This window comes from Onychostoma macrolepis, chromosome 22, assembly GCF_012432095.1.
Source record: "Onychostoma macrolepis isolate SWU-2019 chromosome 22, ASM1243209v1, whole genome shotgun sequence".
Classification (NCBI taxonomy): Eukaryota; Metazoa; Chordata; class Actinopteri; order Cypriniformes; family Cyprinidae; genus Onychostoma; species Onychostoma macrolepis.
In genome coordinates, this window is record NC_081176.1 from 3,510,950 (window position 1) to 3,535,790 (window position 24,841).

General features: G+C 34.5%; 1 protein-coding gene across 2 annotated transcripts; it reads left to right on the forward strand.

Annotated features, from left to right (window-relative positions):
- The first annotated feature begins 2,568 nt into the window (after window positions 1–2,568).
- Window positions 2,569–19,954, forward strand: LOC131530298 (uncharacterized). 2 transcript variants are annotated; one of them, XM_058760487.1, is made up of 6 exons: window positions 2,569–2,797; window positions 4,344–4,472; window positions 9,710–15,969; window positions 17,197–17,532; window positions 17,984–18,322; window positions 18,768–19,954. In XM_058760487.1, exons 3-6 carry the CDS (start codon window positions 15,936–15,938, stop codon window positions 18,824–18,826), a joined length of 768 nt encoding a protein of 255 aa, XP_058616470.1. In that variant the 5' UTR covers window positions 2,569–2,797; window positions 4,344–4,472; window positions 9,710–15,935; the 3' UTR covers window positions 18,827–19,954. The 2 variants fall into 2 exon arrangements, with proteins under 2 accessions (XP_058616470.1, XP_058616471.1); XM_058760488.1 differs by having other exon boundaries at window positions 2,569–2,793.
- The last annotated feature ends 4,887 nt before the right edge of the window (window positions 19,955–24,841 follow it).

The window sequence follows — 24,841 nt, forward strand, 5'->3', positions numbered from 1 at the left end:
CTGATGGCCTGAAGGAAGAAGCTCCTCTTAAGAGTCTAATTTTCACTTGCCTGGTGGCAGCAGACTGAACAGACAGGTAATAGGATGTCCTTGATAATTTTAACAGCCCTGTTACTGCGTTGTCTTATGTAGGCCTATATATCCTGTAGTGAGGGAAGAGCAGTACCTAGGATGCGCTCCGCTAAACGCTCTCCTCTCTGGAGGACTTTACAGGTTGGAGCAGTTGCCGTACCAAACTGAGATGCACTTGGACAGAACGCTTTCTCTGGCCCAAGTATAGAACATTTTCAGGATCACTGGAGATACACTGAATTTTCTCAGTTGATGTAGATGGTACAGCCTTTGAGTAAAGTACTTGATTTGTGTATTTTGTCCACCACTGTCTGTGAGGAAGTCAAGAGAGTGGAATTCAGTCCACTTCAGATACAGCAGCAATCATGCTCTACATAGACCAGTAAACTATATCATTACTTCAGGTTTCATGATTCTGATTGGTTAAGGCATAGATAAATCTGGAACATCTCCATACATGGCCTTCTAGTTAATAGCATATCTCCACTGATTCTCACTATGATAGCAGGCAAAGTAACCCATACAGGTCACAGGTCAGCATTTTGATCAGCAGGATTTCGATAGACTTCAGAGGCTGAATCTTAAGTTTTTTTTCAGCCTTCAAGTAGTAGTATGGAGACAAATAGAATAATTAATGTAAAACAAAAGCTATTGCCATCTGGCGGTACAGTGTGGGTTAAGGGGCTACTGAAACAGTTTTAATACAGAGTCATTAGTCACATGACATTATGACTCAGTCATTTTTGATGACGATGAATTTGGTAATCTGCTGGACCAGCCATTGTAGCGGTTTATATTCTATGTTTATGTCAGCCGTGGAACATTTACAGCCAAATGTTGTTTCACTGTCATGTAACCAAATCAAACATAAATTTTACAATATAAACTGCTTAATTGTCTATTTTCAGTAGGATTTACTAGATATAAATCCACACCACAAGTGTGAAACGTTTCTTTACCCAGGGTATCAAAAGTATTGTATTTTCATATTTCACAGTAATATTGATGAACTTATTGAGAACTTTTTTTTCTTTTTCTTTTTTGGTCAGACTTTACCATTGAAATACTGATGAGTTCACAATGCCTTTGTGTAGAGAAGTCGTCAAAGCTGTGAGCAACATGTATGGGCAGGAAAGGAAAAAATAGACTTCAACCACACGCTATTGACAGACAGCTTTCACACATAAGACACTCACAAACTAACATTAACCACAAACCCCAGCAGTAGATCATGCAAAAGCTGATCATTCACCGATCAGATCAAACCACATTTCTGTACAGATGTAAATAAATTAATAAACGAGCAGAGCATGGCAACTTATGCTTTGCATTAATCCCATCCACTTGCGCACACACACACACACACACACACACACACACACACACACACACTGTGAGCAGTGAACAGCACAGCGCCTGCAATTGGGGATTCAAACCCGCAACCTTCAGGTTACAAGTCCAAATCTCTATCCAATAGGGCACAACTGCCCTCATGTCAACTTTAAGAGTCAAACTTGAAAATCCAATGGGCCATATGATGTAGATGATACTTTAAAAGTTCTTGAGGTTTTAGGAGACCATTAATCCATCCTCAAGCACTTTAAACCCATCAGAATGATGCTGCAAGGTGTGATTTCCTCTTGGCTGCATGTGTATAGAAAGGGCTAAAGGTGGGTCATCTCCGCATGGTGATAGTTCCATACTCACGTGGTCCTCCTCTTTAATTTTCTGTAACAGTCCACAACAAAATAAATAAATAAATAAATAAATGTATATATATATATATATATATATATATATATATATATATATATATATATATATATGTATATACACACACACACACACATAAATATACACATATATACACATCTATAGCCTATATATTTTTGTTTTTGTTTTTAATTTTTATTAAAGGTGACAAGTTCACCCTGAATAGGCCTATATGGACTTTGATTCAATGTGATTAGCATTGTTATTTAGGAATAAATAAAATGCTTCCTCCTATGGCCAAAGTAACATGAAGCAGCTTGAGGCAACGCTGTCAAACATCATATTCTGTATCAGTGGTTCTCAACTGATTTTGCGCGAACACATTTTGGCAGTGGTCGTTTTGCATGCTTGCTCGTTTACCTACAGTAGCAGCAATCCCTCAATTTACAGCAGCGCATGCTCAGAGATGCGCCCAGGAGCGCTGCAGATTTTGATAAGTGATTGTAATTTCTTAAATCAAACACCGGTCATTACCTATATTTGTTGTTTCTTAATTGAATGCACCATTAAATCATTACATCAAAATGAATACATTCTGATTACATTAACTAGCCTAACTAAACTAGACAATGCACTGGATTGCATTAGCAGAAAATATGTAAGTATGTATGTAGTTAATTAGTTAGTAAAGGTAAAGAACTGTTACTATTTATTTTACAGATCAGGTTTTACAGATCAGGTTTGCCATATTTACTTCTGGCGCTGCTGCGTCCAAATAAGACGGGTGTGAAACAACATGAAGGTGCTGAATTTAACGACTGAGGATTGGTGAACTACAGGCAATTTATTCCGAATCTGCCATATATTTTTAAGCTTAATTTAAAAAAAAAATAATAATTCAAAGTTTGAATTCAAGCTGCCTCACGTGGCTGTATTGCGCAACAGAGTCCATAGCGTTGCATTGTGTCGTCGGTTGAACGCACTATTTTGATAGAGATTGTGGCTTTTGTACGTGAGTACATTTGTTGGAGGCTTATATTTCTGTTATGTTTGAGTTTTTGTGTGGTTATCAAAGTGGAGCTTGCACTTATGTGTGGGTTAGCCCACTATAACAACTTGTGTGTTAGTTGTGCTATAACTTTGCTAACGACAGTATGGCAACAATCTCTTATTTTGTCAAAACATACGTGGTACAATTACAGTATAATGATAAAATAATATTAAGTATCTATTGAGCATACCATTAATAATATTAATAATAAAATGCCTAAAATTGTATTTAGCTTGCTAGCATTCCCTAATGCTAGCTAGTAGTTATCTGTAGTTAGCTAGTAGTTTAAGTTTAACAAAACATTATCTTCTAGTCTTCTTGTACAAACTATTGTTTAATGTTTTCTTCAATCATGATTAACTTTAGAGATCCCAAACTCTTTCAATGTTACAATTGCTTCATATCACTTGCTAAAATGTAATCTGTGATGTGAAACATCAAAGTAACATGATCTGATCTTTTTTATTTGAACACTAGGTCAAAAATGCAACATTTTAGGTTGACTTCTTGCTTTGAAAATGGGAATGTCTTTTTTGGCACTTACGTTCAACCAACTGAACAATTTCAGTGCAATAATCAACATAAAATGATCAACATAATTTGATATTGTGTGTGTGATGCATGTGATAAATCATTATACAGACAAAACACCAGCACACAGATCTACCTCTGATGTGCTGAAATGATATGGAGAGACACAATGTAAATTATCTTACCAATTTACATTTGTTTCTTCTGTTGAAAGTTGGCGCAGCATAAGTGATCTCTTCTTCAGGAGTCTCAACTGTTTGAACAATAAAAGATATTAAAACAACAAAACTCAATCATTACTCATTTTTACAAATTACTCATTCTGTTTCTTTACAACATGTTTTATTATCAAGACTGTCAAAGCATTAGTGTACACATTTAATTAATTGTTAAAAGCTGAATTAAAATGACATTAACAAATTTAGTTTGATGTTTTAACACACTCTCACACACGTTGGGTTTCCATGTTTTATAGATGTATTCCATAGATGTAATGTAATCTGCATTCTTTGTATGGTGAAATTGAAACAGTATTGAAGCTCAACAAGCCATTGTTAATATAAAGATGTTAATCTGAGCAGCATCTTTACACTTATAACATCTTGCTCACAAATTGTAGAAAGCTTTTTATTGTTATTTAAGTTAATCTAGAGTGGAATTTCTGTGTTTTTATTTCTAGTGTTTTGATGCAGCTTGAGAAATGTAGAATTGTGTGTGTGAGAGAGAGAGAGCGAGAGTAAAATGACTAGAGAGCACTGTCCAGTTTCATTATATAGATAAGGACATGTAATCTGATATGGTGTTTAGCAATTTCTGTGGATTACACTGATATCTTCATGTTGTTTATTTATTTTAAAAAGAAACTAGAGGGCATTAATTACAAAAATTATGAGAATTAATTAATGACAATTATTTGTTGGTTAAAAGTAGTAGGTAACACATGCCTTCTTGGTTTGTTTTTCTTTGTTTCCTGTAGATCCAGAAGATCCCAATTACAGCTACAATCAACAGAGATCCAGCAGCAGAGATCAGCACTATCAGAGACACAGAGCCTTCTGAAGACCCTGATGGAAAGTGTGCTGTGATGATTAAGAGAAACATTAATGTAAGTAAATGTGTACATGAACACTATTATCAGCGCTGCTGTACCTGAACATGTGTGACAGTGTTGACTGATGTCCAGATGTGTGGTCTGGTTGCTGATGGGATTGTTGAGCACACAGCTGTAGGTGTTGTTATCCTGATATTCCACCTCCAGAGGTAGAGAGAGACTGATGCTGAGATCAGACACACTGATGCTGGACAATAAACTGTTTCCTTTGTACCAGGAGAGAGTCACATGACCCACATTCACCACTGAACACAACAATGAACAATTCTGCTGTGATGAAGATGATGATGAAGAACATTGTGAAGAGTTACTGCTGATGACAGGAACAGACAGACAAGCTGAAAAATATGAGAAAATAATGATAAATAATAAATCTAAACAAAAATCTTTTCAGTTCAGTGTATTAATACATTTTTAGTGTGATGACGAGCATTGAGTGTGTATGTCTGAAACATTTCAGTATGTAAATAATTAATAAAAGAAAATATTTGAAGGATAGGACAGATGATCTCTCTCACCATAAACGGAAACATTGAATTTTTTTGAAGACAGTTTAGCTGCAATTATCTTTACTTCATAATGTCCAATATGTTCAGTTGTGATGTTTGTGATGGTCAGAGATCCAGTTTGATCGTCCAGCTTCAGTCTGTCTCTGAATCTCCCATCATTACATGTGAAGAAGATTCCAGAGGCTCTGTTTATTTGAGCTATCAGAGAGTTATTAGCTCCAAAATTCCACATTATTTCATCATCTTCATGTATTTCAGTAGCATCAGTGTGTAGAGTAACAGAATCTCCCTCCGTCACTGACAACAACTGTGTTTCATTAGTCTCTGCTCCAAACACACCTGATAAACATGAACATAGATTTGTTAACTCATGGTTTACAAAGACTGAAACAGTTTGTAACATTTAAATGTGAATTGAATAACAGCAGCAACAGGGACACAACACAAAATTAAACATGATATATTAAAAGGCAGATGCATGAATCAAATTAGATCTTTAATGTGTTTTAAAATGATCTGCTGTACAGCAAAATAAATGTGTGAAGTTATATGATTAATTAATTACAGCTTGAAAATACAAAATATGCTCAATAGTTTTATCTAAAAGTTTTATTTTAGTTGTTGAAATTTCATGACGTTTGTAGAAGTATTACAATTATTATTTTTAAATTGCTGGGGAGAATTTACTTGAAATCACTGAAAAATGCTTGAAATTTAGATTTCTAAAACAAGAGATTTTTAACACAGTAGATGAAGATCTAGTTTGAAAAGGTAGCAGTAACTTATTACTCTAAAATGGAAATAAATGACATAAATATATTTATAACTTACCAATTAGATGCCAGCAGAACAAACAGAAGAAAACAAACACATGACACATTTTCAGCTGTTCAGTGAGAAGTCTGATCATATAAGATACCTGCTGACTATGGCAAGCCGTTTTGACTTTTATTCGTTCTCAGGATATGACTTCTTGATATCAACAATTCAATTTTCACTAGTTAAAATGTTCATTCTTGATATCAGGAATTAGATTTCCACTAGTAACAATGTTAATTCTTGATATCAACAATTAGATTTTCACTAGTTAAAATGCTAATTGTTGATATCAAGAATTAAATTGTTGATATCAAGAATTAAATTGTTGATATCTGTAATTGTATTTTCACTAGTTAAATGTCACCATAGGCTGCCATTCAAAAACAATTGTTGATATCAAGAATTAATATCTTACTAGTAACAATTTAATTCTTGATATCAGAAATACAATTCTTACTAGTAAAAATGTCTATTCTTGATATCAACAATTTAATTTCTGATATCAAGAATTGAATTGTTGATATCAAGAATTGGGAGGGTAATTTTTGATATCAACAATTTAATTCTTGATATCAACAATTTAATTCTTGATATCAAGAATTAAATTGTTGATATCAGAAATTAAATTCTTGATATCAATAATTAAATTGTTGATATCAACAATTAAATTCTTGATATCAATAATTAAATTGTTGATATCAAGAATTTAATTGTTGATATCAAGAATATACATTTTACTAGTAAGAATTGTATTTCTGATATCAAGAATTAAATTTTTACTAGTAAGAAATTAATTCTTGATATCAACAATTGATTTTGAATGGCAGCCTATGGTGACATTTAACTAGTGAAAATACAATTGTTGATATCAAGAATTAAATTGTTACTAGTGGAAATGCAATTGCTGATATCAAAAATAACCATTGTTACTAGTGGAAATCTAATTCCTGATATCAAGAATGAACATTTTAACTAGTAAAAATTGAATTGTTGATATCAAGAAGTCATATCCTGAGAACGAATAAAAGTTAAAACGGCTTGCCATAGCTGACAGCACATTAGAACTGTGACTCTTGTGTTTGAATCCTCCTCTTACAGAGTTCGACCCTCCTAACACACACACACACACACACACACACACACACACTCACACGCACACACTCACTCACTCTGTATGTTATATATTATGTACAGTCCTATTAAAACTTTACCTGTTTTTAACTGGGGAAAATATTTACTTTTGTCATTTAAGATTGATAGTTTTTGAAAGGTAGCTGCCTGACTATGCCAAATATTTAAAAGTAGAAGAATACTGTGAATATTAGATTTGAACTACATTCATACAGTCTACCTTTAGTGATTTTAAAATGGTTGTTTGTATTTATTCATGTCTCAATTTTAGTTTTTGGAAAAAGTACAGAGTTGAAATTGTGCATCTCACAGTACCAGTTTACTGAAGTTATCTGAAAGCTGAGTCAAACTGAAACCTGTTGCGGCGGGCTTTCAGAAACGTGGTTTGATCTGTTGGGTGGACAAACAGCTTGTGTGTGGGTATTCATTGCATGTGTGTTTAGTTTTTAGGTGAAAGGCTTGTTCCTGTCTTGCTGCTATGAACAGCTTTATAAGATCCTTTAGTCTATGAAAACACTAAACCATGATGAGAAACTGTTTTTGAGGGAGAAAAGCAGTAGCACACGACAACCATATTTAACACAGTTAATTATGTATTTAAAAATAAAAAAATAAAATAAATAAACATTTTCACATTCTAAAGGTTGCACTCAGTCACCACTGCTTTACAGGTGAAATTTGTCAACAGCTCTCGGTCACGGTGCACACAGCAGAGAAGAACGAGGAGACGAGGATAACTCAAAATAACAGTCTTTAATAAGATCCAACACAGACAGGGAACGACAAGGCCGGGACACACAAGAACACCGGGGAGTAACGAGTAGACCAGACAAAAACTAACCAAACAGGCAGGAACTAAATACACATGACAATAACACAAAACACAAAACACAGCTGGACAAGAATGAACTAATAATCACACTTAACAAGGTCAGGAACATGACCAAATACGGACACAAGAGGGCGGGAACACAAGACACACACAACAGAGGACGGACACTCTCCTTATACATTTGACATTTTATTATATAATAATTAAAAGCTGTATCTATATGAGAAGCGTTGACAAACTCTGCAATATTGTCATGCTGCGCTGCAACTAGTGATGGGTATTATGATTTTAATAGAATATTTTCAATAAATCATTTTGCAGTGAATTTGTAAAAGCTGTTATATTCATGTTATGGCCTGAGTTTTTAGTGCATTTACACAGTTTTGACCAGCAGGCATCATTAGCACATGGCGTTTCCAGTGCTTCAAAATAGTGAATCGTTTTGGGAAGCAATTGGTTCAGTTGACTCAAATTTTGAAAAGGTTTGTTTCTGTCATCACTAGGTGCAGCAGTAAAATAAGAAAATTAAACCTCTGTTTTCTTCTGAACACAAAAGGTGGAGGTAGGAAAAATGTTGGGTACTGACAGTAGTGATGGGAGAAAATATATTTTTTTGAAACTTTGAATCATTTGAACCAGTTGTTTTGCAAAATGTTTCACACGTTGGTGACACCTGCTGGTAAAAACTGTGTAAACTCAGGCCAAAACATTAATAAAGCAGCTTATTTTTATATTGTAATTTAGAAAATGTATAAAACTGATCCGGGATTAAAAAACAGGGGCGTCCAAACTCGATCCTGGAGAGTTTAGCTCCAACCCCAATTAAACATACCTGCTAATCAAGCTCTAATAGGCATACTCATCTTCACTAAGTAGTTTCCTAAAAAAGAATAAAACAAGGACAGTAAATGATAAAATAGCACAGTAAAGCGTTGAAGTTTAATAATTCAAGTTAGTTATTTTTTACAGTCATGCCAATAAAGCAATTTTGTATTGAATTGAATATACAGTATGCCCATATGATAAACTGAAAGTTTCATACATCACAATACCACCAAAAAATGTGATACAAGAGACAAAACATAACAGAAACATCCTATCAGAGAATAAATGTGAACAAAACCGAAATATCATCGTCCAGTATTTAACATCAATTCCAGCAGATACAGTATTTGATAATTTTTTGGGGGCGACATTTTTTTACTCAGCATCCTTCTTTGATTTCTGCAAGGAAAATACGCTCAATCAGGAATCTTCTGATGCCACAGTTTAGAAACTAATGATAGAAATTTGCTTCAAATTCACTCGGAGTGCAAATTAATTGCAGACCAATTCCACTATATTGAGCAGAACCAAAGGTTCTTTTATCATTTATTTAACTGAAGATTTATCTAAATGATTATTTCACAGAGTACTGTAGCATCAACACAGAAGCTCAAGAATAGCAGAATAACATCACAGCCTGTGCACATTCAAGTCATATACATCACATGACCTTTTAAATAGTTGAATGAGCAAACAGATGCACAGTTACAAAATGTAAATGTATTAATGACAAAATAAACAGTAAATATACTTAATGTATATAGGTAAAAAAAACATGCTTAAGAACTCTTCTTTTTATCTTCTACCTCTATACAGAGGATAATATTGATCACTGATAGATGTCTGATGATGTCTGATTCATATTGCACAAAAAACTTCAGTCAGACTAACTTCAACACAGTCATGAATGATCTTACCGTTTTTCATGAAGTTGATTTATACAATGCTGAATCAGTTTCATCTTCCTCCTGGGTCTGAGCTGCATTAACATACAGACTGTTAAGGCGGCAATACTTGTAGTCTTATAACTTATATCTGATTGAAATTAGTTAATGGTAGTTAATATTTTTAGTTAATAATTACATTTCTGACCTGTTTTTCTACATTTCCTGCAGATGCAGCACATCACGACTGCAGCAACAATCAACAGAGATCCAGCAGCAGAAATCAGCAGAATGTAAAACAAGGCTAGGCGCTGATCTGTAATGACAAAAACAGTCTGACTTCAAATATGACCGAGGGATCTCAAAGTGGTTTATTTTTCAGTGTATCAGCTCACTGAATAATCTCTAATATTCAGCACTATCATACCTGTACAGAGTTCAGTAATGTTGAGATGTGTGGTCTGCTTGCTGATGGGATTGTTGAGCACACAGCTGTAGGTGTTTTTATCCTGATATTCCACCTCCAGAGGTAGAGAGAGACTGATGCTGAGATCAGACACACTGATGCTGGACAATAAACTGTTTCCTTTGTACCAGGAGAGAGTCACATGACCCACATTCACCACTGAACACAACAATGAACAATTCTGCTGTGATGATGATGATGAAAGATTTTGTGAAAAATCTCTGGTAATGACAGGAACAGGCAGAGAAGCTGGACAATATGAGAGACAGAAAATAAATATACACATTATTTTCGGTGTAGTGTGTTTGCAGACAGTAACTGTTTCTGTGATGTCAAGCTATACAATTATTAAACATTCCAATTTGTAGTTAAAGCATTATTTATAGTTTGCTAAAGCTCAATCTAAAGCAGTGGTTCTTAATCCTAAATGCACTTTTATTAAATTATCAGCTTTACAAAATCTGCTTTTAAATGATTTGTAATTAATTACATTTTTTTATTTTTTTTTATTTTTTTAAAGAAAACAAGGGATGAGTCACAATGATTTTTTTGGTAACCAGCCTCATATGTGACAAATGTTGTCAAATAAGCTTAAGTTGTATTGAACCTAAACATTCCTTTAATAATAATTAAAAAAAAAAAAAAAATCTGAATGACAGAAGAAATAATCTCTACTTACCATAGACAGAAACACTTAATGTTTTTGATGACCATTTTGCTCCAATTATCTGTAGTTGATAGAGTCCAGCGTGTTCAGTTCTGGTGTTTGTGATGGTCAGAGATCCAGTTTGATCGTCCAGCTTCAGTCTGTCTCTGAGTCTCCCATCAGGACCATCAAATGTGGAGAAGATTTGCTTCTTTTTTTTTTTTTTTTTTAGCTATGAGAGCGTTTTCAGCTCCAAATTTCCACAGAATGTCGTCGTCTAAACGTATTTCAGTAACATCAGTGTTTAGAGTGACAGAATCTCCCTCCATTACTGACACTGACTCACCAAACACACCTGGAGAACAAACTGAAACAGATTTCACACTTTTGTTTGTTTACAAAGCCTGAAGTCAGTTCTTTTTGTAACTAAATATGAACTGAGTAACAGCAGCAGTGATGCAAAAGAAAATGCATGGACAACACAGATTGTATTAATTTAATCTTTAAGGTGTTATCTGCTTGTAACTTCACATTTATTTTGAGTTACAGGCCAAGTTCAGTACAGCTGAGTAAAACAAGTGCAGAGTTTAATGGATATTTTCCGTAGTTTCATTTTAAATCAGGCTTACTGAGAGAGACCTGAAAAGAGATCTGAATCCAGAGTAGATCTCACAATATTATTTGGTTTATTTGATTGAACAGCAAATGAAAATCCTCTAACAAAAGCAGCAGGTTTATTACTCTGAAACTGAAAGAAATTAAATAACTTTTATAACTTAGTCAGACAGCACAAGCAGAGCAAAACAAACATGTGAAACATTTTCTTCAGCAGTTCACTGTCTGTTCTAATAAGACCATCTGCTGAAAACACTCAAGCTGTTCGTCTGCTTCATGAATCCTCCCACAGCAGAGTTCGACCCTAATGACTCACTCTGTATGTGTTGGGGTCTATAGTTACATATAAATATGGCTCTTATTAAGACATTAATTGTTCATAATTGTTGAAAACATTCATTTTTATCAACATTGATGGTTTTTAAAAGGAACTACTCATTGTTAAATATGTAACAGAAGAGTATAATATTGTGTGAAATTTATAATAGTGATCTATCTAAATTTAATACTAAATAAACTTATGGCTTTTAAAATGGTTTTTATAATCATTCAATGATTCATGTCTCACATTGCTAGTCTAACTTACTGTGGTGTGTCTGTAGTGTGTCACACCAAACCGGCTTTGGTCTGATTTCTACAGAAAAATAAATAAATGGTTTAAACTCTCGGTGGACAAATAGTTCGTAGATGAGAGTGGCTATTTGTTTAATATGTGTTTGTTTCTTAGCTGAAGGGCTTCTTTCTGTCCTGTTGTTTGTTATAATCCTTACAGTCTGACTTCCTGTCTATATAAAACTGCTTTGCCATGAAAGTACTGAATCAATCAATCAAAACTGATGTATGAAGCAGTTAAAGAAGAGTCACAGGTCAGAGGTGTTTTAAACTTGTAACAGGGTTATAGTTGTAACTGGGTCAGATTTGGTTTGTGGTCTGCGTAGTCTTTGCCACAGATGTCATGACCATGCCTGAACATCTGAGTTCATGGTAATATGCCTTCAGATTACAAGTCCGACTCTCTAACCCAGGGATCCTCAAATCTGGCTTGAGAGATCCACTTTCCTGCAGAGTTTAGCTCTAACCCTAATCAAACACACCTGAGCATGCTAATCAATGTCTTCAGGATCATTAGAAAATCACAGGTAGATGAGTTTGATCAGGGTTGGATCTAAATGTCTGTTCTAACAATTATGCCATATATATATATATATATATATATATATATATCGATCCCACGACCTTTGGGTTACAAGTCTGATTCTCTAACCATTAGGCCACAACTGCCCCCAATATAGTGTGTCTGTAGTCTAGGTACAGGCAGGGATTGTAGGTGGGAGACTACCATGACCCTTAAGCAAGGCACCAAACCCGAACTACTCCCCTGGCGCCGCAGTAAAAAAATGGCTGCCCGCTGCTCCGGGTGTGTATATGTGTTTGTTGACTACACACTTCTGTGTGTGCGCGCACTTGGATGGGTGAATGAGATATATATATATACATATATATATATACTGTCAAACCAAGCGGCAACCTCCTTGTCTCTGTCTTGAAACCAACACGTAAGTGACTTAAACTGCAATTCATCGACTGGCCGCTAGAGGCTGGCTGCACAAGGTAGTCAATCCATAGACTCCCCATGTTAAAATGCCCAAATTTACAGCAGAAAAAAAAAATGTTTACAGCCTGGTACAAAAAGTGGTTTTGATCTATATAGCTAATTGTGCCCTTCATGACAACTGTGAGGGGGGTGAATATTTTCATAACTCATCCGTTTAAATTATATTAAGCCTTAAAGTTCTGCATAATTAAGGGCGTGTCCACTTGAGCGACAGGTGGATTGCAGCTGCTGTCACCACCGTTGCGTCAAACCAAAAAAATATTCTAAAATTTTTTACTAGTGGGTGCAGCGCACTATAGTTCATTTATGTAAGTGAGGATAGCAAAATAAAGTAAACTGTGACACATACCCAAAAATTCTTCATACAGTGGACTACCAGTAAAATTGATAAAAAAAAAAAAAAAAAAATTGGGACCAAATTTGATTTGACACTTTGAACTCACCATGTTTTGTTACATAACCTTTCTATCAAAGTTATCTGACATTATCAAGATGAATTTGTTCTGAAAGTTTAACTCTTGAGTTCCTGTCATACCATTTTTCTAAACTATAGCAAATAAACTGATAATGTGAGAAATTTTGAAGGTGTCTGAATAAATTTTGGTTTGACTGTAATTCATTTGTGATCAAGATTAATTTGTTCTGACACGGTTTACATTTTTGTCATATTTCATTACAATTTTCTAATCAACTATAGCAAAAACCTGTGATAATGTGAGAAATGTTGAAGGTGTCTGAATAAATTTTGGTTTATTGCACAAAAATGCAGTTAAGCACAAAAAACAAGAACACTATTTTCTTAAAATGAAAAGGATGTTAAAGATGTATGTGTGTTTATTTGACAGGAAGTGCCATTAGAGCAAATGCGATTGACTCATAACAGCCAGAATCTGTGAGTTTGTTAAAAAATATATTTGAGTTTGTTATCAGAAATAACTGAACTAAGGTAACATTGAATAATTTAATGATTGTCTTTATAAATTACTCAATGGTCCACCCCTGCAAAAAACACATAGTAAATATAATATTAAAAACTCAAGAGAGGACACTTTAAATCTACACCCCACAACACCAGCAATTGTAAAAAAAAAAAAAAAAAAAAGGTATTTGTGAGCATGTAAGAAGACCATTTGAAGTGCTGGTCCTTACAGATACATATTCTTGATTTATTATTATTTTATTTTGTTCTCTCCACAAGAGGGTGGATATTTCTTTTTTATCCACCATCTGCTGAGGTACTGGTGAGCTGCCCCCAAGTGGTCAGCTGATGTGAATTACTTCAGATGATTATTTTATTTTTCTGTAGAGCTGTTTTGATAGTGTCCCGTTAACTAATTTTCTCACTTTTGAAGCTTCTTTTTCAACATTGAATTTGTTGAATCTGTAAACCATTCAAACATGCTAAAACCTTAAGGTGTTTTATTTTATATGTGAATATTCTCTGTAAAACAACTTTGAAATTATATTTATTGTGATAAAATGCTATGTAAATAAATTTGAGCACTTCTATTCGTGTTTATACATTAACTAATAAATGGCAAATATGTTTTTATATAAATTGTTTTTAATACAGTTACAATATAAATTCCAAATATTCATTTCTGGAAACAACATATACATTATTATCAAATAAAGTGTGTAAATCATGACAATGAATGACTACAACTTAAAGAAGCTCTTAGAATTATTCAGTTAATCCGCTTTCACTGAAAAATGTGTTAAATAAAGATGCAAGAGTGTTCAACATACTATTTAAATATATATAGACCCTTTTTCTGTTAGTAAACATTGTGACGTTTTTCTGTGGGCGGGGCTTAGGTGGAGGCAGAAAGATTCCCCTGACCGCTTAAAGCTAGCTATGCAGTTTGTTAGCTTGTTTTCTTAACAATGACTGGAGAAAATCCGATTTTACCTAAGGTCACTCACTGTGCAGAACCATGATTGTTATTTGAATAAGTTAACTTTAATGGACAAAATCAGATTGGCCGACCCTATGCTCAAAGGATGGACGATCTGACAGGATTACCTCCGACTGAGTGACTCGAGTTGCATATAACCTTAGAGAAACCTAACGAGTAGTAAAGAGAAACTCGCCTGTGTCTATCTAGTCATGAAGATGTATATATTTCAATTTCAGCGGGCAACTATTTTTTTACAGCTAAGTTAACGTTGACGTGAGAGTGAACTGGGCCACAATACAAAAAGTAAGATAAACATTCAATATATTACTTGAAGATGAATGTATCATGTAATGGCCAAATAGTTATTTTAAAGTATACATCCTGTAAATTATGTAAATTAATTTACGGTGACATTACAGTATACCTTAACAATACTTTACATACAGCCTACATAAAGGAAGATGTGAATTTTCTCTAGAAATAAAAATTCCAGAAACTAATTTTGAACTTTCTGTATTTGATTATTCTTTCTTACCAAGTTCTTAGAAATTCCAGCCACTATCAATCACAACAAGGTATATTACAGATGATTAAGCATATAAATCGTCAGTTTGTTGTTTTACACACAAGCACATGACATTATTTCATACACGACGTCGTGAGATGCATAAGAAATCTTTAGACACGTAACACAAAATAATCCATAACAACAAAAGACAATACTTTATTTAACCTTTCCTGAGAAGTGTGCGCTGCAAACGCGAGCATTTCTGACGATAGTTTCTGTCCAGTCTGCTCACTTTATCTCGTTTAACCAAAGCTGTCGTCGGCTTTTAGTGGTAGCAGATATGCGATAAAATTTCAAATTGGAGCCTGTACTACGTCGATTCTGGCACCCAACATCACAACAATATGATATTTTAAGCTCCTTATGTAGCCGAATCTGCGCTGGTTTGAATGGGCCGCCTCCAGTTCTCCCTTTGTTTTGCCGCCAGCTAGCGCGGTGACGTAATCGTGACGTAATCGTGACGTCGGCGCAAAAAGGGTCTATATCTCTCCCTCAACGTCAGTGCACTCCATCCCAGTAGGTGGCGGAATATGCACCTAAAGCTGTTTGCCAACCGCCACACACCAAAGAAGAAAATCGCCAGCAGAAGCGGGGCATTTAAATGTGAATCCGATTTTTAAAATTTATCATTATTTTGTAAAAAAAAATGAAGCTTGCTGTGTTGTTTGTACTCGCACATGGTAAGACATTTTATGTTTTATTCTCTGTTCTTGTCAGCTAAAAACGAAGCGTTTATCCAAAGCGACAGTTTTATTCACTCTGAGGGCGTTACATTATACAGTCAGTACATGACATCTATTAAAAACTAAATCATTACATAAATGTTGAAATCTATTAAATCGCTATATAAACTGATCAGTTTAATTTGTGATAGCGTAATTTGAGTCGCTTTGAATAAAAACTTATGCCAAATAGATAATATAAATGAATATACAACCAAAAGTTACTATGTTTTCAAAGTAGTACCTTCCTCAAAATAAAACCAATATTTTGTAATTATAGCACAATCTTCTTAAGTATTTTCATGGAATATAGTTACGTTATTTATAATCGTAATGGGAAATACGTTATTGTGAATTTGTAAAAATAACGTAGGCTACTTGATGCTCGTTCGGGGGAAAGCAGTTATGAACCATGATATAATGTTTATTAAGTTGTTCAAGATCATCCATGAGACTCGTGTATGTTTGCCAGATGACTGTGTAGGCTAAATCAATTATGAACTTATGATGTTTGTTTTCATGTATTAATTTAATAATGTCACTCACAATCCTCAGGATCTGTAACGTTAGAAAACATGTTTTCTTTCTGCGGTAGTCGTTCACATCAAGAGCGACTATAAACACAGCGGTGACTATATCTGCGTCCAGACCAGTGAACTATAACTGCTTTGGGGCAGACTATGATAACCTTCAAAGACGAGAGGAGTTTGGAGAATCTGTCACTGTTTTGTGATTTATCCGGATGAGTCAGTTTCAGTTTCTGTTGTTCTCGCATTTACACGACTTTACCAGCAGATGTCCTCAGCATCCATGTTTCCAGTTCATCCAAACAGTGAATCTAACCCTAATCAAACACACCTGAAGCAGCCAAACTCCTCAAGATTGCGTGAAAATACACAGGCAGGTGTGCTGAAGCAGGTTGGAAATGAACTTTGCAGGATAGTGGGTTCCCATGAACAGAGTTGAAGATATAAATATATGCCTTGCCTCCAAGACTTATTAGTTTTGTAAATAAATATTTGTTATTGGTCTTTTTTTTTGTTGTTGTTGTACAACAAAAGTTTGTTGCACATTTATACGTTTATATACCGGTTTGAAGATTTATTAACTGTGACGTCCCTATTTCACTCTACTTTCCTGATGAATAATTTTGTTTGGTTTATAATGAACTAATTTCTTCTCCAGGTGTTTCCAGTGTTGGTGCTGATGGACTGTCAGCATTTGTGATGGATGGAGATTCAGTCACTCTACGCACTGATGTTAAAACAAACCATCGAGAATATATAAAATGGTATTTTAATGACACCAGAATCGCTCAAATGACTGGCGATCTCAGTTATATCTGTACAGATGTTCAGTGTAATAAAGGCACTGAGAGATTCAGAGGCAGACTGAAGCTGGATCATCAGACTGGATCTCTGACCGTCACAGACACCAGAAACATTGACTCTGGAGTTTATAAACTACGGATCACCATCAGCAGCAACATCAATGAAAAGATCTTCATTGTTGCTGTATATGGTGCGTCATCATGTTTAAAAGCAAGTCATTAACATTTAAAATTAGTGATATTTTTTTTCTCATTACCTTTATGTTAATTCACATAAAGATCATTTTGTCAAAAACATTTACTGTTGAAGTGGAATTTGTAGATTTAAATATACATTTATTTCAGTATGCCTTAAAGTTAGTTAGTTATTGGTTGGTTAGTTATTAATTTTATCAGTCTTGTTCTGATGAAGATGAAAGTTCTGATCAGTTTAAATCTATCTGTTATTATTTTATACTCCGTATGTTTTATAGTTCATTAGGAATTCAAAGTCAAGCAGATTTGATGAAAAATATGCATATTAGCTCAAATGTGGATAAATGTTGGTTTTTAGACAAAGTAAAGAGGATTCCACAGTTCACTGATGTTATCTAGTGTTTTCCCTCAAAAAGATCCTCCAGCAGCTGTTTGTTTGTGTTTCAGATGTTCCTGCTGCTGAACGAGATGAAATGAAGAGAAAGTCAGTGAAGGAGGGAGAATCTGTCACTTTAGATCCTGGTGTCATGAAAAACACAAATGATTTGATGACGTGGCATTTTAATGACCTCTGCATCGCTGAAATCAGTGAAGAACCCAGAAAGATCTGCACAGATGTTCAGTGTAAAGATGGCGATGAGAGATTCAGAAACAGACTGAGACTGGATCAACAGACCGGATCTCTGACCATCATGAACATCACAATCACAGACTCTGGAGTTTATGAGCTAAAGATCATCAACAGCAGTTTCAGCATCATTAGGAGCTTCAGTGTTACCGTCACTGGTGCGTGTCATTTAGTTTAGTTCCCTCAAACCAGTAATTTTTTTTTTTTTTACCATTGTGTTTGAAAAAGTGAGCTTTGACTAAGTATCAAATGGTGTGGAACATTTCTGAAAGTTTCCACAATTGAATGCATGTTTCTGAAATTTATTGGAAAATTTCCACCTGTTTGCAACAATCCTAATATTAAACTATAATTGAGATCATCACCTTCATCTCAAGTGACACAACCAAGACGTGCTCTTCACAAGACTAATGTTAACATTAAAATTAATCTGTTTTTCTGACAGCTGATGATGTTCTTCAAAACCCACCAGATCCCATCATTTATGAGTTAAATCAATATCAGCTGATGACTAAAGCAGGAAAAGTGTAAATACTTGAAAAACACATTGGTAAAAATAATTGCTCTTTAGTAATCATGACTGTTTCTCTTTATCTGTTTCAGGTTCAGGTCTGTCTTTGGCTGCTGAATATGTGCTGCTGCTGTTGGAGTTCTGCTGCTAGTGACTGTAACTCTTTGTTTACTGTACCGTCCAGTAGTAAGGAAAGGTGAGCATTACATTTAGCGATGGGAAGTCTGATTCTTTTCTGGGAACTGGTTCTTTCAGACCATCTGTTTCCATAACCTGATGTAAAAAAAGATCACAAAAAAGGTTATTTTTTAATACTTTTTTATTTTTAATTTTTTTTGCAGTGCACTGAGAGTGTTTATTATGTTCCATGCCTTTATGCATATAATGTGGGTTGTGTTTGAATGATGAAAACACCGGGGCCTGGTTTCGCAGACAGGGTTTAGACTAAACTAGAATATAGTTCAATCAGGACATTTAAGTCATTTTTATAAACATAGAAAAAAAGCATTACTGGTGTGCATCTTGAGACAAAACAAAGGCACTGATATATTTTAAAATCAGTCAGAGCAAGTTTATTTCAGTTGAAACACCTCAGATTTACATTTTAGTCTAGGACTAGGCTTAAGCCTTGTCTGTGAAACCAGGGGCTAATCTTTGAAACGTGAAAAGGAATCGCAGTGAAACAATGACATTTTTGTTTGGTATGTGCTCAGAATCTGTGAAGACAACACTTTTTAAAGCATACTGTACCCCTATGTATACTGCCCATTTGTGGCGGCATTATAGAAAGCGCAGCATGCAGAGACTTAATGTAGCTTATAATGATGGTATGCGATTGCTGCTTAAGGTGCCACGATGGAGCAGTGCAAGACAAATGTTTGTCAGTGCTGGTGTGCCTACCTGCGCTGCTGTGATGCGTAATCTCATGTATGTATGTGTAGATTATCAGAATCTGTAAATAGTATAATTTTAACACTGACGAATTTGGCACTAAGTTCAGTCAGGCTTTTTTCAAATATGTGGAATCATTGGCGTTTTAGTAAATATGACGCATGTAAATATGTGATATTGTGGATTCTGTATATTTGTAAGTTGTTATTGTCGTGTCTTTGTTTGGTCCGAGTGTGTCCTTAATAAAGTTTTGATGTGATATGGTCTTTGCGAACAAAATATTTTATGAAGTGCTGCTGATTAGTTTAGCTCACGGCCAAATTTTCATTTTCATTTTTTTTTTTTTTTGTGTGTATTTATGAATCATCTGATCTTGTATTTTTGTACATTTTTATACATTTTATACAACTTGAAAGATTTGTTTTCTGCAATAAATGTCAAACATTTGATTAACTCAACAGCTGGAATCTGAGTTTGTATTCAGAAATAACTGAACTAACTTACACCGAGTTATTAGAGGAATCACTGTGTCTGTATATTGTGTAATTAACTTTCAACTTCAAAAGTATTTATTTTTAGAATCAGTCAATTCCTGGTTTTGACTCTAGAGGACGCTCCAGCGGTATTTCATGCACTGCTTGTAGTGCACACACTTTAAATGAAATGTAAGGCAATTTATAACAAATATTTGATGCTGTCTTTACAAAGAAATTCCATGGGAAACAACCGGTAGTGAACGTTAATAACCCTAATACAATCAGTATTATTTGATGAGCAAAAAGAAGAACTTGGATGATTTGGTCTCTGTGCTTACAGTAGGCGACTGGATGCTAGTGATAGCGATGCAAGTAAAGTCTAGCAGATTTCTGATTTACTATCGATTTAATATTGAATGTCAAATTCAGAAGTCAATTATAATATGAAGTAATAATATTGTAGCGTCGTGCAACTTCCCAGAATAAATAGGCAGGAGACGGAGATCCGGGTAGAGTATCAGGAGGCGTCCAAACCAGGGGAAGATCTAGAAAATAATTTTTAGGGTGGCAAAGGGGTGGCATGGGGTCTATGAGGGGTGGCAACACCAAAGCAAGCCCCCATGCATAGTTTTTGGGGATTTATTGTTTGACGTGCACAGTTGTGCTCACAAATATTGCATTACCATTAAGTAATCATCTACTGTTTAAAATGAAAAAAAAAATAACATTTCAATATCCATCATGGCACCAAGTCAATACACAATATAAAAATCTTCAACAGGTTATAAATGTTTCTGAGCTTGTATCATTAAAGAAGACATTCTGTTATCACCAGAGGTGGGGATGTCTGTAATCACCCAGAACACTATCAATAGTCTAGCAACACCCCAGCAACCATCCAGAATATTCTAGCAACCAACTAGCAACACTTTAGCAAACATCTAGAACATCTAACTGACCAAACTATGTATGTTTCAAACTTTTCAATCTAGTTATTAAAGGTATTCTTAAATGCTTACAATTCAAATACACAGATGACTCTCCTGCCCAGTGAACACTCTTTCTCCGAGGGTTTTTTCAACTTTTCTTTTCCCCTCCAGTCTGAACTGACCACGAGCTCTCTTTGCCCCGCGCACACCTGGCCCCTCCCCCCAGCTAACTCAACTCAACTCAACTCAACTCAACTCAATTTTTATTTATAGAGCACTTTCAAAGCCATTAAAATGGACCAAAGTGCTGTCCATAATAATAGAAATACTAAAATGCATACAAACATGGAGTGACAAGACATAACAAATAGCCAACCATTCACAATTCTTCAACCCAATTAAACGCCAAAAGTTTGATAGAATAAATAGGTCTTCAAGTCCTTTTTAAAAATGTCCATACTTGACGATGATTTTAAGGATAACGGTAATACGTTATACGAGTGTAGGAGCCGCCACAGAAAAAGCACGGTCTCCACTGCGCCTCAACCGAGAGCGCGGAACAATTAGAAGCATATTTTGAGAGGAACGTAGATGACGTTGGGACTGGTAAGGAATTAACATGTCTTTTATATATTCAGGAGCCCGATTATGCAAAGCTTTATAGACAAACATTAGCACCTTGTATTGTATTCTATATTTTACAGGCAGCCAATGAAGGGATATCAATACAGGTGTTATGTGATCTCGTTTTTTAGTATTTGTCAAAATCCTTGCTGCAGCATTCTGGACATACTGAAGACGGGTAATCAAAGATTCACTTACGCCCAGATAGAGAGCATTACAATAATCCAACCTTGTAGAAACAAAAGCATGCAAAACAGTCTCCAAGTCATTTTTTGAAAGGATGGATTTCAGTTTAGACAATTTTCTTAACTAAAAAAAAGATGTTTTCACCACGCTATTAACTTGCCGATCAAAGCGGATTTCAGAATCAAAAAGTACACCAAGATTCTTCACGTAACTATTATTGGATAGAAGTCCATAACTTTCAATCAGGCCATTTCCAGACATTTTGTTCCCAAACACAATAAACTCAGACTTACTCTCATTTAGTTGTAAAAAATTATTTGCTAGCCATCCCTTTACCTCAGTCAGACACTTATAAAAATTAGCAAAAGATGTACAGCCATCACACTCCAAAGGAAAATACAATTGAAGATCATCAGCATACAAATGATAATTAATGTTTTATTGCCTAAAAATCGATGCCAAGGGTAACATATATAATGAGAATAAGGTCGGACCAAGAATTGATCCCTGCGGAACCCTCCAAGTGACAGTCGCAGATGACGAGAAATGATTTCCAATTTTAACTAAGCATGTCCTGTCCTGCAGGTAGGAAGAAAACCACTTAAGGGCTACCCCATTTATCCCAACATACTCTCTAAGACGTTCTATTAAAATCGCATGATCCAAAGTATCGAAAGCTGCAGTTAAATCCAACATCATTAAGGCAACACTTTTCCCGGAGTCAATACTTAACAAAATATCATTTGTAACCTTTAATAATGCTGATTCAGTGCTATGTTTGGTCCGAAAACCAGACTGAAAAGTATCCAATATATTGTTTCCACTCAAAAAATCAACAAGTTGATTGTGGACAGCTTTCTCTAAGAACTTATTCATAAAAGGTAATTTGGAAATAGGCCTAAATTTTTTTAATTCCTGTGAATCCAAATTAATTTTCTTTAAGACTGGTTCAATTACAGCTTGCTTAAACTCTAACGGTACAATACCATGAAATAAGCTACTGTTTATAATCGATAATATATTAGGACCAGTAGTGTCTATCACGTCCTTAAACAATCGGGACGGAAGAATGTCATGAAGAGAAGTAGTAGGCTTTAAATGCAATATTATATTTTTCAACTGTTCTAACTCCCTCAGACGCCTCCCCCATAGCACATAATAAAAGTTAAACACATTTACAATGGGGAGCAAACTATATATATATAATTTTATTATTATTATTACCAGGAGAGAGTCACATGACTCATTGAAAATTAATTGGATTAAAAGATATACATAAGATATACATATATACAGTGGTGTGAAAAGTGTTGGCCCCCTTCCTGATTTTTAAATTTTTTGCATATTTGTCACAAAAACACAATGGATTGCAAAATAAAGTAAACTGTGACATATTATACCCAACAATTCTTCATACAGTGGACTACCAGTAAAATTGATAAAAATTTGGGACCAAATTTGATTTGACACTTTGACTTCACCATGTTTTGTTTCATAACTTTTCTATCAAAGTTATCTGACGTTATCAAGATGGATTTGTTCTGAAAGTTTAACTCTTGAGTTCCTGTCATACCATTTTCTAAACTATAGCAAATAAACTGATAATGTGAGAAATTTTGAAGGTGTCTGAATAAATTTAGGTTTGACTGTAATTAATTTGTGATCAAGATGAATTTGCTCTGACACAGTTTACATTTTTGTCATATTTTATTACCATTTTCTAAACAACTATAGCAAAAAATCTGTGATAATGTGAGAAATGTTGAAGGTGTCTGAAAAAAATTTGGTTTGTTGCACAAAAATGCAGGTAAGCACAAAAAACAACAAAACAAAACAAGAACACTATTTTCTTAGAATGAAAAGGATGTTTAAGATGTATGTGTGTTTATTTGACAGAAAGTGCCATTAAAGCAAATGTGATTCACTCATAACAGCCAGAATCGGTGTTTGTTAAAAAAATTTAAATAATATTATTTATATATATATATATCTTTGAGTTTGTTATCAGAAATAACTGAACTAAAGTAACATTGAATAATTTAATGAGTGTCTTTATAAATTACTCAATGGTCAACCCCTGCAAAAACACATTGTAAATATAACATTAAAAACTCAAGAGAGGATACTTTAAATCTATTCTCCACAACACCAGCAATTGTAAAAAAGGTATTTGTGAGCATGTAAGAAGACCATTTGAAGTGCTTTTTTTTTTTTCTCCACAAGAGGGTGGATATTTCTTTTTTATCCACCATCTGCTGAGGTACTGGTGAGCTGCCCCCAAGTGGTCAGCTGATATGAATTACTTCAGATGATTATTTTTCAGTAGAGCTGTTTTGAGTGTGTGTCCCCTAATTTTCTCACTTTTGAAGCTTCTTTTTCAACATTGAATTTGTTGGATCTGGAAACCATTCAAACATGCTAAAACCTTAATGTGTGCTGTATTTTATATGTGAATATTCTCTGTAAAACAACTTTGAAATTAAATTTATTGTGATAAAATGCTATGTAAATACATTTTAGCACTTCTATTTATGTTTATACATTAACTAATAAATGGTAAATATGTTTTATATAAATTGTTTTTAATACAGTTACAATATAAATTCCAAATATTAATTTCTGGAAACAACATATACATTATTATCTAATAAAGTGTGTAAATTATGACAATGAATGACTACAACTTAAAGAAGCTCTTAGAGTTATTCAGTTAATCAGTTCACATTTGGTCCCCCCCCAATGTCTATACCATGGTTACGCCCTTGGCTCTGCATATGAAAGGGAGAGATTTCAGTTAAAACAAGAATTAGGATGGTTGGAAGTCGATAATATTTCTTTAAAAGTATTATTAGGAAACGGGCCAAAGCAATCAAGAGTACATGAAATATTATTTAAATACTTGAAAACACAGGAACCATAGATAGAATCTAGGTGTTTTTTTCCTCTTTACTTTTGTTTGTTTGTTTATATTTCTTTCTTCCAAATCTATGTACACTCCACACTCCAGATCAGTAGGTGGCGGTAATGCACCTTTTTGTGGGTTTGCCAAACCGCCATAAA